The following is a 14,609-nucleotide window of genomic DNA, read 5'->3' as shown; positions in this document are numbered from 1 at the left end:
CGTTTGACAAAATACCTTTTTTTAATCTCATCTTGAAAATGTCGCTTTTATGTGGGTGCAGTGTATAATGCATATAACAAACCAAATGTGTCTTCATTGATTGTTTATGTTATCCGAAAGGCTTCCAATCAACAGTAGGCTATGTGTAGTTACCTTTGTAAGAAGTCAAAGCTATATGTGGAATTTTACCTGTGCTGGGGGTCAGCGCCCCGAAGCCCTGTGTTGTTCACAGATCAACAGTATTTCACCTCTCATACCTGCAAGTCCCCTGATCTGTAAACGGGTGGCCTGATTTCCTGTGCTGTTAGATTAAATGAATTAATACATGTAATATCCTTTAAAACGTGCTAACATTAAATACCCAAGAAAAGCTAATGAATAGCAGAACTAGAATTCAAGCCAGGCCTGTTTCAATTCAAAAGCCCGTGCTCATTTCACTGTATCTAACTGTCATATGTTTAGGCTTTTAATCCTTAGCATTGGTTATTGTTTTAAAACATTGTTCTGAAAGCATTCCTAGAAAATTGTCATGAAAGCCAGAGAACAACCTTCATCTGAATGATCTGAGGTGCATACATTGATGCTAGTTCATATAAATTCTTCAAATGAATGGGATTTTCCCCCTCTTGTCAACACAAAACAATATATGACTGTTTGGTTGTTTTTTTTGTGTGTGTGTGTGTACTAGGCGAGTAGCTTGCATTGCCATGGAGAAGACCAAGCAGGAGCAGCAGGCCAGCTGTACCTGGTTTGGCAAGAAAAAGAAGCAGTACAAAGATAAATATTTGGCAAAGCACAATGCAGGTAGGAAAAAGTACAACTGAGGCCGGGTTAAATATCAACTCAATTCAGTCTTCAGAGTTCTCGATCCAGAAGTTCCACCACATGAGAACTTCAGTAGCTTGCAAAGCTTTTTAAGAAATCTCTCCCTCCTTATTGTTAATATCTTGGTTAGCTGTTAGATACTGTGCAGAATTACATTTTATAAGAATAAAAGTGCTATTTTGAAGTAATAGTGTCCTTATCCTGTAGAATGAATGGGATTCAATACATGGGATTCCCTTGATAAAGTGAGAGCTGAAGAGTTTGCTAAATTACCAAGACTCTTACTTCTATGGTTTGAATTGATCTTGAACAGATGCCTTCCTTTCTCGCTCTCTCTTGCCTTTGGTTGTGGCCCTGTGATACAAACCCAAGTGCAAAGATTCACTCTTAGCAGAGAGCTACATTAGAAAGGATTCAGGGGGTGATTTGCAAGAGCGCAGATTACATGGATACTAACGGGCTTGGTCCGTTTCTGTGACTCCTCCTCTTCTAGTCTTTGTGGTATTTCCTAGCTCCTAAAAGACCAAGAGCATGCTCCTGGCCTGCCCTACACGGAATGTTTGTCTACATGGAAGATTGTGTTCATCTTAAGTCAAAAGGTCCACTTGTTTGGTTAAAAGCAGTTTTTTTTTAAAAAGCCACATATGAGCCGTCATTGCAGTCGAACTCCCAGAAGAATTCATAAGATGTAGCTTAAGCCAAGAGAACATGCCTGCTGATATCCAGAGAAGAGTTCATTTTTTATAACGTCTTAATATGAAAAAAATTAAGTACTTTTTCTGAGGAAAACCCCTGATAATGGCTTTAGATCAGTTCCCAAGGTTTTAGAAAGAACACCCAGGGGGAGGGAGGGGCAAAAAGAGGAGCTGATACGAAGGGCTCCTGTAGAAAATGTTTTGGAAATGATGATGGCAACATATGTAGAAATGTGGTTGATACAATTGATGTATGGAATGTTACAAGAGCTGCAAGAGCCCTCGATAAAATGATTAAAAATAAATAATTTTTTAAAAGAAAAGAAAGAACACCCAAAGTCCAACATATAACAATAAAAAATCAGATGACTCCAATACATATCCAGTTCAACAAATTGTAACAAATATGAAATGCCGTTTTCCCCTGTAGGATGTTCTAACATGGTAAGAGTCACTGGGAAATTTACTTATCAACTCTGAATCATTCCCTTCTTTCTCCGAGATTAAAAGTAGACATTTTTGAAAGACTGCATAACATAGAATGAATATAAGTGGCTGCATGGGTTCTTTGCAAATAGTTCAGTTAACTGAGGAAGCTTCCTTTTCACACTCGCCACAGTGGAGCACATTTTTATTCCCAATTAAATGTTTCAGTTACATGCTACTACAGCACAATGGCGGTTTATTTTACAAAGGGAAAAACAGACTAGTTAAACTCAATTTAGTAACTGTTCACTTTAAATGCTCAAGTAGTAAGTACCTATTTGAGGAAATGTGCTCGGAGAATGTTTCTGAGCACCACATGTCAGTGAGTATTGCCAGGTCTTTTGACTTGCTTGTACTTTCATCACCGTCTAACAGCTTTCACCGTCATAAGGAGATGTGTTGATATTCCTATGTCTACATGTACTTGTACGTTTTAATATTTTGAATTATATGTAGATATAGATGGCATTCGATTTATTAATTCAAACAAAAAGCAAATAACATCTGGCCAACATTGTCAATTCATCATTAGCTTTATATATAAAGGGGCTTCAAAATTGGTGGGGAAATGAAGATAAATGATAACAGTTTCTCTCTGGACTTTTTGAAGCCCCCTCCTACTCTACTGAATGGGAGACATGCAGACAAGAGTATTCACTTTGCCAATGTTTTAAAATTCAGCTCTGAGAGAAAAGGGCCAGTTGATTGGAAAACTAGAAGTCTCTAAATGTTCCCAAAAAATCATTTAGGAATTTGCTAGAGAATCCGCATCCAGTTTGGTAGTCAGTGTTTCCCAAAGTTCACTTTTTCCACTTTTTCCACTCTGCCCATTAGGCCATCGCTGATTTTATTACCTTGTTCCCCTTCTCTCTGATTCATAATAGATGGCGCACCGTGGTAGGCGGCCTGAGATAAGTCTAGGAATTCAGATTCCCAAGTATTCACCGAGCTTGGACAAATCACTTCGTTCCCGTGAACCTCAAGATGAGGGCATGCAAATTCTAAACCTTAAGATTCTTTCCTCAGTCTCAAATCCAGCGGTGCTACAGTTCTTTCACTCCTGAGTCTGACAAATGAATACCATTTAAGGAAGCCAAGTACCCTCTCACCGTCCTTTTCCCAGACTTCGGCTTTCTGGTAGACACGCCTATTGGCTGTCAAGGTGAGGGATCTCTCCTTGGGTCTAGAAGGCAGACCCTGATGAGGGTAGAATAAGATTGTTTTTTCACTGTTGTCTTGTGATGTTGTATCTCTTATCCCAAACCATGTACCTAAGTTCTTGTAAACTTAGAACTAGCAAGGGAGGGGAGGAGAGACCCACCAGCCAGTGCTGATAGCTGTAGCATTTTTCTAAGTGGTGGTCTTCCTGGGCATCAGAGCCGTCCTCATCCGGCTTAAGGGGTTGTTCCTGGTGCATGTCAGTGTTCATCACTGTAATGAGGGCCGCCTTCTGTGTCCTGGGAAAGGAAGTCTGAGCTTCTTAGAAGAGCCTTGTGGAGCCACTCAGCCTTCCTTGTAGAACTTTGTGTTCAGCTCACCTGTTATGCTACAGCCATTTTTATAATATCATTTTATAATGGTTTTATAATATCGTGTTTAGGGAACCCTCCCCCCCCACCCACACACACACATTAATCACCCTTGAGCTCTTTTTCCTGGTAGTTTCCCTGGACATGAGAAGATAGATGCCCAGCTTTTTTTATGCACTTTCTAAAATATGCTGCCTGACAAGGCCTAGAATTCCTTTCTGTTGCCATCCTTCATCAACCAACTCCTCCGTTCACTATAAATGTCCCCACAACCCCTTGGTTGGTGATTACTTTTCCTTAACAAGAGGTGAAGTGGTTAGGAAGGAAACTCCAGAACTAGCAGATGCTTTGCGGTGCTCTTTCATACCAAGAACTCGCCACATGGCTCATGGACCGCAGCTCAAACCAGATCTCTAAAGGGTTTTCCCCGGGTTTATTTTTCAAAAGTTGATTGTAAAATCCAAAGAATTCACTAGATTAAAATAAGAGCCATATGTTTTGTTTCCTGCTTCAGGTCTTTGAGAATTCACCATATGCCGGTATCCAGATGCAAACCGTATTAAATTCTGAAATGTTCATACTTATAATAAAAAAAAAGAAAGCTGGGAAGATTGTCACTATGTAGAAACAGTAGGAAAATTAATACTGGAATTACGAAGGACAGAGTTCTTTTTAAACAGTGATGTCTAGAATCTCACACTATAAAATGACAGCCCTTTAATTGAGTGTGACCCATAGATAAATTATTTTATCCCATGCCCCCAATATTTAAAATTATGTTACCTACTTATCACATTTAAAACTCAAGATATTTAGCATAAAATTCTAGGTTTCTGAAAAAACAGAGGGTGTGTCAACACTCAATCCGCATTTTCTCTTAGCACCGCTGGGCTATTGATGCGCCATTTGGGCAGACTCTCGCTCTCCACAGCGTGCTATCCCTTCCACTCCTTTGTCTTGCAGCTGGCCCACTTCATCCAGCCACATTACCTGCCTGCCCACTGCAGGCCTGCGAGTAGGTACTGCTTTGCCCAGGGTTAGCACTTTTTGTAACTGGAGCTTTTTACAATGTTTGAAGGTATTTGTAGTTTTTCAAACTGAGCCCAGGATTTGATTTCTCAAAGGCTACTTTTAATGGAAAAGATTGAACTGGACATCATTGCCTATATACTTAACAGAAGATTCTGGAATATTGTGTAGTGTACCAGGAAACCAGGGTAATCTGAGCAAACCCTGTCAGCTAGTCTTTTTAACACCTTAAGAATATATTTGATTTTGGAATGTGACCTGTTTTCAGCAAATGTATTTTCTGCAATATGGAAAAGCTTTTGTACCTCATCCATTTGGGACAAAAAAGCATTGTCATCTTGCTAAAAGAACCATACTCTTGACATATTGACATTCCTCAGGCTCAGGACTTCTAAAAGACATCTTCAGATCAAGTTACTAATATAAAAAAATTTTTAAACATTCTCCTTAATTTATTTTTTGAGTGCTGAAGCCTTCAGCAATGATACAGAATATCCTGAAAGATCATATTAGGATACAAACAACATTTGTCTGCTGAATGCCATAAATCCATGCTTTTGACTCTAAAAAGCTGTACTTTTTCCCCTTGTAATATAGAAAACTATCATGACAACATAAATTGGTCCATAATGTCGCTGCCCTGTTAACATATTTTTAAAGGAATGCAAGTCATAAACATACCTGATTAAAAATTGCAAACCACGTAGGAAGGTACAGACTAAAAAGTTTGGGATTCCACATCTACATTCTCTTAAGGGTTTCCTTATAATTCTTCCCACATAAAATGTCTGTGCCTGCTATTATCTAATATCCACTGGTTTTATGTAAGGATATTGTTGAATTTTGATTAAAATGAGTTCGTTTCTTAATGTGATTTATTTGCCTTCTGTTTAGAATATTGCATGATAGTTTATTTTGTGCATATTATACTTTTATTTTACTAATATATTAAAAGCCATATTTACATGACCCCTGTACATTTTTCATGCTGTCTTACTCCCAATGGCCTCTGTGCATGTAAGTAACCTGTTGAGTCATTATGCCTCTTGATTTGTGTTTGAGTGTTTTCCTTTCACCAAGTCCTTTTTTTTTTAATCAGCAAGCAACTTAAAACTTTTAAAAATTCCGTCTCTAACTGCTCTTCTATTTCTTGTCGCTCTTCTTTTAAAATATCCTTGTTTGTTGTTGTCAACCCTCTGACCATGTCTTGGTGACTTCACCGGGACCAGAGTAACCTCATCATGGTACTTGCTAACAGTTACAGTGTTGTTTCTCATATCTGTCCATGTGTGTGTGCTGTTGATTGTGGATCTCTAACTCATTTTGCCTCTGTGTTTAGAAAGATGACCAGTCTGAGTTCAGTAGCAATTGAGTGAGAAAGTGGTAGCCCATTAGAGCAGGGAGTGAGCTAGGCATACCATCCCGAAAGCTTGCTTCATCATCATCTTGCTCTTTGGGGAGATGCTTGATTATTTTTATCTCTCAGTTTGTGGATATACTTCTTTCATAGGCATACTATTTATTTCTTGAAGAAAATATTACTTCGTGGGCAATAGGTCTAAAAAACAATGCTCTAAGCACTCTTGCTTTTCTTTGGGCAACATCTGTGCCCTTGCAGCATGATTAGCCGGCCCGGCAACATCTGTGCCCTTGCAGCATGATTAGCCGGCTCGGCCGCAGTCGTTTCTATTTTGTGAGGCTCCCATTCGAAACACAGAAAGCATCCTTGGCTTTCCGCTGCTGCCAGAGGATGTGCTTGAAAAATAAAAACAAACTCATTCAACCTTTATGGAATCTAATTATCAAAAGAAAACAAATGCACAAATACCCATTAATATGCACTAACCTGTACTTTGATGTCTTCTATGTCCTTTTGCTAAGTATGTTTTGGTAATGACACTTTTATGTTTGGCTTCTGATCGGTTGCGTTCCACAGTTGCCTATTTCCCATGTTAAAGTTCTTTGCTACTGGGAAGATCATAAATATTAAGGACTGAGCTTATACTCAAAACTGGTTAGCCCTATTATTTTAGGAAGTAGAAACTTCTCTTACTGATTGACTGAAGCACCCAGATTCTTTTAGTACAGCATTTCACCACACTTATTGCAACCCCACTAAGATCCAGAGCCTATTCGATGTTCCTCAGAGGAAGAAAGAAATTGTATGTATGTACCTGACAAACTTATTCCTGGAAGGGGTAGCCACGTGGCTTTCACCTTCTTGTGAGGATGTTCAAATTAGCATGAGAATTGGACTACATTGAACTTCAACAGGAATGGGCATCCTCTCAGGAAAGTTTTATAAATGGCTTGAAATTGGTTTATGATAGTTCTATTAATAGACAGGTTTTATATTTCTTCTCAGTCTGTAATGATTAGAGAACTCCCCTTTTGCAAAGCTTTCCAGCCTCAACCCCTACCTCCTGCTTCTTTCATATCTCTCTATCATGACATACTGTACACAGGCTGAGCATGTAATGACTGATCAGGTTTGGGGCCCAGGGAAGCATGTTTCCCTACTTACATATCTAAGATTTTCCATTGAATGGCTGTCTAGGTTATAATAAAACTTGTGAGATGCTTATTTTAAAAACCTGTGACGTCATAGTTACATAACGACTTTGAAAGAATCTAGCATGTTACTTCTACCAACTCTGTTGCAAGACAAAATTAGGAAGTTAAAGACCAGCTGTCCCATGCATTTCTCATCCATCTCTTGAAATGGATTAGCTGGCCTCTTTCTTGGTGCACTGTAATTGCCTTATGCTTTATTCATGCCGATCACTGTCTGTAGACTTCTTCTTTTTAGTGTTTCTGATTTCTTAGAATCACAAAAATGGGGACAGCCTGTGGAATTGAGAAAATTCCTATGATTTGTTGGATATTACATTAAAAGATATTCTGTATCTTTTAGAATTGGATTTGTATGCATGTGCTCATCCTACTTTTGGATACTCCTTATTCTAAAGTGCATTTTCATGGGCTTAAAATGAAAATTTCTCTCTAAAGGCTATCTCAGTTAAATTACATGTAAGCTGCATATCATAATTTGGATTCATATTTTCACACCAGCCGGATGTGGTTTGACTCATCTCCAGTTTTTCCAGTTAAAGTATTATTTCATTTGACAAATTTACCTTTCTTCTAAATCTTTGCCTTTTAGTGTTTGATCAATTAGATCTTGTTACATATGAAGAAGTAGTCAAACTGCCAGCATTCAAAAGGAAAACACTAGTCTTATTAGGTAAGTTTGATTGTATGTGTGATTTTTTTGGATCATCATCGTAAAAACATTTTGTGAGCATTATTAACAATTTAAAAATTGAACTTCTTTTTTAAAAATACATGACATAGGTGCACATGGTGTTGGGAGAAGACACATAAAAAATACCCTGATTACAAAGCACCCGGACCGGTTTGCATACCCTATTCCACGTAAGTGAATGTCTCGCTTTCTTTCCATTCGGCTTTTGTTTGAAATAATATAATATATGCCATTTTTTCATACATAAAAAATTTGTAAAATTTTAAAAACACAAAGAAAATAAGTTAATAATAATCCTTACTCACACCGCCTCCTAGTGCAAACATGTGTGCATTAAACGAAACAGGGATTTTAACCTAATTTCTCCAGTGCTATCTCATAAACATTACCCAGATGAATTATTCTTTAGAAAAGTAAGTTTTGATCATTATATCATTCTCCATGGTAATACTCCCCTTAATCAGTACCTAAATTATAGAGGAGCCCTGGTGTATAGTCCTTACGCATTGGGCTGCTAACCACAAGTCAGCAGTTCCAAACCACCAGTGGCTCCACAGGAGAAAGATGGGGCTTTCTATTCCACAGGGCAGCCCTACTCGACCCTATAGGGTCACTGTGAGTCAGAATGGGCTCGAGGGCCGTGATTAAATTGCTGACTTTTGTCGGTGAGTAAACTGACATACAGTTCATGTACTATTGCTTATTAGGAATATGTGCATTGCTTATTAGGAAAAATTTTCTAGCCATAGATACTTTTTTCCTTATTTTTTATATCTTCTTTCTTTCCTCAACTGTAAAATTAAATAATCCTTGCCTCAAGGATTGCAAAGAAGATTAGACATAATGTGTCTGAAGCACTTAGCTGATGCTGGATAAGAGTGGCCCTCTTACCAGCATCATTTTTTTTTTACCAGTATCATATTATTATCATTGTTATCATGATTCTAAAGTTTAACATTTGAATTTTGAAAGTGTTTGGGCAGTTAGAGCGTGTTCAGGGTAGAAAGTGCTAAAGGAGAATGATTTTTTCGGAGCCAAGCAAATGTAAAAATTGGCTCCATGCTGTCAGGCCTTCCGATGCCTTTCTAAAGCAGTGCCCAGACCACTTCCTGGTACCGCTGGTCCCTCTTCCCCACCCACCCACCCCCACCCCCGCAGAGGCTCCTCCATCCCTGCGTGATTTACTCAAAAAGTAAATCATGAACTAACATTACAATTAGTACCACCAGGATTTTTTATCCAAACACTTTATAATTTTCCTTTAATTCTCCTTATATCTTGATCACGAGTACAGCAAGCTAGGCTAATTTAGTTTCTTCTTGATTATGTTAACAACTGGACTTCCAGATGATCAAATGGCCAATTAACTAGCTCAGTTTAAAGCTTCAGGTTGATGCCCACAATCAAACCTACTCTCTGAAACAGTTGATGCTAGATGTGCACGCAACGTATGATTCACTGAGGAGTACAACATTAACACGGTCTGCCATTGTTCTTCAACTTTTGGTGACAGTCATGTTTGATAGCTGCCTTGCCTAATAGGGCAGCCATTAGCCACATCTGACTATTGAAAGGTGACTGAGGAACTCATTGTTTTTATTCTACAGGATTTTAATTCATATGCATGTAAATAACCACACCCATAGCTAAGGCCTACTCCAGTTAGGTAGCACACCTGTAGACAATCAAACCTATAATCTGAACCAAGATTAGGGGAACCGTTTTTTGTGCCCAGAGCCATTTGGAGATTTATAACATCATTTGCAGGCCATACTGGTCATACATTTAATTAACTTACTCCTAATGTGATGGCTGGGATTGCTTCTCTTTGGTGAGGGGTGTGACCTTAGCTGATATTGATGATTTCACAGGACTTTTAGAGCCCAAAGGCTGGCCCTTCCCCACCTCTGGTCTAACCACTGAAAGACTCACCAAGCCAAACAACCAGCTGGCAACTGCAGTTTGATGTCCCACAGAGAAATAAATAATTTCGAGTTCTACAAAGCAACTGGGAGTGGGAACAGGAGCTATAAGACATACAGCAGGGGCTTCAACAGTGGTGGGGAACAAAATCTGAAAAAATAATGGCATTTTTCCCACAAACCTTTTGAAGTCGTTCCCGCCCCCGCCCCCACCTCCACCCCCACCCCCACCCCTTTGCACTAAAGAATTCACTGTTTCTTCAGAAAAAATCAGGTTTAGGTAGGTCCGTTGGGAGTACAAACTCATCAACCTGGCCTTTTGGATCTCTTCGGACATGTGTCTCTGCAGATACAACCAGACCTCCAAAGAAAGATGAAGAAAATGGAAAGAATTATTACTTTGTATCTCATGACCAAATGATGCAAGACATCTCTAACAATGAGTATCTGGAGTACGGCAGCCATGAAGATGCGATGTATGGAACGAAGCTGGAGACTATCCGGAAGCTCCACGAGCAGGGGCTGATTGCCATACTGGATGTGGAGCCTCAGGTAATGGCCAGCTATGTCCCATCTCCCTGTCATCCTGCCTGCATGCTAGCCTCAGATTCTGAAACCAAAATGGGTTGGATAATCATTTAACCAACTGCACGAACGCCTCAGTAATCAGAGCATCGTGAGGTAGCAGTCTAGAATGCAAGCTAACTGTTGGACTTGGTGCACATGCCATGTATTAGGAAGCAGAGTTTATTCTCTCATTAGGCTTATTATCCTCCGAAACTCATGAAAGCACCTCATTGGGTCTCTGCCTGCCAGAAATTCTACAACAATGGGACCTCGGGGTGAGACTCATGCACGTTGGTTGTCACAACCAGCCACCTTTCCTCTCTTGGTTCAGCTCACACTGGGCCATCGGAGCCTCTGCCGGAATCTTCTGTTCGTTACGAGCAGAAAAATCTGATCTCGGGCCCTGGGTCTGAAATCCAGCACTAGCTTTCTGAAAGCCCGCATGAACGGGCCCATGGGATGCCAAGCAGAATGGAGGTGTAGACCCCAGGTGCTTCTTAGCCTCTGCCATCCCTCTACCTGAGGGCGGTGCCTGACCCAAAGCTCCCAGGAGGAGGGATACGGAGAACTTAGAGAGGACTCAAAGGAAATCCAGGCATGGAGATGGGTCTGTGATCTGTTGATAAGTCCTACACTAACAGCAATAGATATCACTCACCTGAGGAAGAGCTGACGAGCTCTTTGGTCACCTCGGAGGGCAAACAAAGTAGGAGTGGACTTAAGGCATAGTAGAACCATTGGCCAGGGGTGGGGGAGGGGGCCTCTAAAGATTAGGGTGGGTTACAGGAGAGGCCTGTGGGTACCCTAGAAACTCCCTGGTCTGCCATTTCTAAGAGTGCTCTGTACCCAGAATCCTTTATAAACAGAATCTGTAGACCACCTGTGTACATGGTAGATCAACTCCCCTCAAGCAGGCTCTGTTTTACAGGGAGGCCTACCTGGCTTTCCCAGACAGGGCAAGTCCCTGCTCAAGGGCCACTGGGTGAGACTCGGTTCCCTAACCATCCCCAGTGTGATGACGGAACCTGCATAGCCAGGACCTGTGGCCTGACAGCTCAGTCACTAGGCTCCAGGATCCTAACTCCGTGTCCAATTGAGTTCACCCATTTCCATGTCATACAGCACCTGGTGGGCTCATTTAACTTGGAACTTTGGGAATCACAAAGGGATCTGGTTACGGGGCTGGGGAAGACAGCAACCACAGGGTGAACACCATGCTGCTGACTTGAACCATTAACTTAGACCGGGAGCGAGCGGAATATATGATGTGTTACGCAGATTGATTTTTGTTTAACTACGAATCCCTCCTTACTAGGGATTGGAAAAATCTTCAGGCCAGGGGTGGCTAGAGGCAAAGTCTCAATCCTGGTCCTGGTCTTCGACATCCTCTCCTTGGGTTCCACACTGGTCTTCACCTGAACGTCGTTTTCTGCTGGTAGTAATGTCTCTAGCAGTATGCTGGCTGCAGGGCTCCTCAGACTCCCTCTGCATTCCCAAGCCCCAGTTTCTAAGGCTGTCTGCCTTATTTGCTGCTGCTGCTGCTGCTGCTGCCGCTGCTGCCACCGCTGCTGCTGCCACCGCTGCCGCTGCCACCACCACCGCTGCTGCTGCTGCTCCACTCAGCATTCAGCACTCTCCTGCCCCTGCCCTTCCACGGTCACGGTCACGGTCACGGTCATGCATTGCTCTGCACTGCCGGGGCCGGAGACACTTCTCTTGGCCTCATCAGGATAGCCACAGCAGTTCCTTTGACTGTCGCAGTTGGCACCAGAGCACTCCTTTGCCCCTGGCTGGGACTCCCCCTCCTCCCCAACTACTGGATGTGCTCATCCACGCTCTTCTCTCCCGCTTTTGGGGTGCGCGCTTCTCAGAGCTGTCAGCTCTCAGGGCAGACCAGCTGCAACCCTTTCTCTGGCTGAGCCTCTTCCGGGCAGTGGCCCTGGGAACAGGGATCCCTCAGGTCATGTTCCTCTTAGCATGCTGAGTGACCAGACTCCTGGTCCCAGGCATTCCTGCCCAGGGCTACCACTGCCCAGTCTAGCCTCATGCCCCACACTGGTCTCACATGAACCTCTGTGGATGCCCACAGAGCCAGCTCTGACTGCCCTTCACCCTCAAGCGGCTCTGCTCCCAGCCTGTTCTCTCCATCAGCAGGGAAAGGTCTTTGCCCTGCCTTTGGGATGCGTGTGGCCACCAGTGACTTGCTTCCACGCAGAGTACCATTGCTCCAGGGAGGCTCTCTCCTTAGGACATGTTTCTCTGTGCCCTTTGTCCCTCCCGAGCTTGTTAGAATGGCCCCTCTACTGTATCTCACTGACAAGTGGATTCCTCACCCTTGTCTGCCAGGCCCTGTGCCGGGAGCTAAGAATACAAGTAAGAAGAAGAGCTGATGAGAATGAAATGCCTTCCCCCGATTTACCTCGAAACCGGTCCATAGCTAGAGAAGGGTCCTAGGGCATTTTCTCGAAACCCTTTCCCTTCTACCACTGCCAATACCACCTCCACAACACGTGGGTGTCTTCGAGACCACCTAACACTAGGGTTCAACTCTATTGGTGCAGGTCCTAAACTTTGTGTCTCCGTACTTTATTTTAGAGTTAAGGCTGATTGCACAAATGTCCAATAACTCCACATGATAAGATCTTGTGCTCCAGCTTTAAACCTAAACCGCCATGGCAAAGACAGAAAGCTTAAAAAAAATAGCATTAAGTTGTGTTTCCATTCCATATAAAATGTTATCAAGTCAAGCCCCACAGATGCATTAGAGTAGATCTGTCCTCCATAAGGTTATCTTCCTTCCTTCCTTCCTTCCTGTGTAAGTTTATTGTATTTGTTATTGTTGTTGAGATCATCGGCCTTTCAGTGACTGGTTTTTCCAAAGTAGATCACCAAGCTTTTCTTCCGAGGTGCCTCTGGGTGAACTCAACCCTCCGACCTCTCAATTAGTGGCCAAGTACTATTCACTCCTGTTGTCCTAGCTCATCGTTGTAACCCTATGAAGAAGAGATCCCCACAGCGACATTTATAGATGAAAAAGGCAAGGCTCAAGATAATTATGGCTTGAACAAGGTTTTGCAGACAATTGTTGCTAGTGAGGTTTGAACTTTCTTGGTTTGGGTGGTTTTGTTGTTTGTAATCAATCTCAACTTCCTTTTCTGGGACCATCCTAGAAAAAACAAGCAAAGACACTCACTGCCATCGAGTCAATTCTGGCTTATAGTGGACCTACAGGACAGAGTCGGATTGCCTCTGTGGGCTTCTAAGTCTATAACTCTTTACGGGAGTAGAACTGCTGGCATTGAGGGTAGCAGCCCAATGCCCAAACCCACTAGGCCACCCAGGCTCCTTTTTAAAGGTGTTTGTTATTACTGGAAAAACCAAAACTCACAGCCATGGAGTCGATGCTGACTCATAGTAACCCTCCAGGACAGGGTAGACCTGCCCCTGTGAGTTCCCAAGACTGTACCTCTTTACGAGAATAGAAAGCCTCATCTTTCTCCCTCAGACCAGCCCGTGGTTTTGAATTGCTGGCCTTATGGTTAGCAGCCCAGTGCGTAACCACCACACCATGAGGGCACCTTTTTACTACAAAAGAACTTTAAAAATGATTCATTTAAATTGTAGAATGTTTTAAGGTTTAGAAAATCCACAAGGCCATCAAACCTAAGGAAAACTGTAGAACTTATTTCTCATGGAAATACAGCTATGAGTCCGAAAACAATCCAGGGCTCTAGAGTAAAAACAATAAAAGCTCCAGTGTGCAATCAGAACCAAATCTTATGGTTTGGGAGGTTAGTCTTTTCTTTTTTACTCTGATTTATCTGTTTTCAGTCCCAGAATGTTTCTGGTTTTGCTTTTGCCTGCACAAGGAAAAGTCACCCTCAAGGACTAGCTTTCAGTCATGTGTTATGAACACAACAACCAGGTTCCAAACTAGAGGCTGTGCTGTCCAACCATTTGACTCTGCTAAGATTGTGTCTGCGGCCACTGTGCCCTTAGATTTCTCTACAGAATTATTCAGATGTGCCCTTGCCCTTGCCCTTCTGTACTTTTGAAGTTTGGAAGCCAGTTAAATCTTAGGTAGTTGTATCTGTAAGTCAATTGTATCTGTATTCCCTGAGGAGACAGTAACCTGAAATTATATATTGGCCATAGATGAGCTATAAAGTCAATTGAGCACTGAATTAACTCTGAATGTTAATGTCACTTTGACAATTTAAGCCAAGTTATTTTCAAGCTTTTTTCCTAGAGTTCTCTCTCTCTCTCTCTCTCTCTCTCTCTCTCTCTCTCT

General features: G+C 41.9%; 1 protein-coding gene across 9 annotated transcripts in view; it reads left to right on the top strand.

The window, feature by feature from the left end:
• Positions 1 to 14,609, top strand: part of CASK (calcium/calmodulin dependent serine protein kinase) — a 512,028-nt gene that overhangs the window by 487,493 nt on the left and 9,926 nt on the right. For 6 of the 9 annotated variants that reach the window (XM_045289401.1, XM_030885408.2, XM_045289403.1 and 3 more), the window contains 4 exons: positions 689 to 804; positions 7,728 to 7,808; positions 7,919 to 7,999; positions 10,101 to 10,303. In XM_045289401.1, coding sequence (XP_045145336.1) covers positions 689 to 804; positions 7,728 to 7,808; positions 7,919 to 7,999; positions 10,101 to 10,303 — 481 coding nt within the window. The remainder of the gene's footprint in view (positions 1 to 688; positions 805 to 7,727; positions 7,809 to 7,918; positions 8,000 to 10,100; positions 10,304 to 14,609) is intronic. The other 3 variants (XM_004714576.3, XM_045289402.1, XM_004714577.2) reach the window with 1 other exon arrangement.

Source organism: Echinops telfairi, unplaced genomic scaffold (assembly GCF_000313985.2).
Source record: "Echinops telfairi isolate 266 unplaced genomic scaffold, ASM31398v2 ScPeMD7_26;HRSCAF=91, whole genome shotgun sequence".
Taxonomy (NCBI): domain Eukaryota; kingdom Metazoa; phylum Chordata; class Mammalia; order Afrosoricida; family Tenrecidae; genus Echinops; species Echinops telfairi.
Note: the sequence above shows the minus strand (reverse complement) of the source record. Positions and strands in the feature narration are given on the sequence as shown.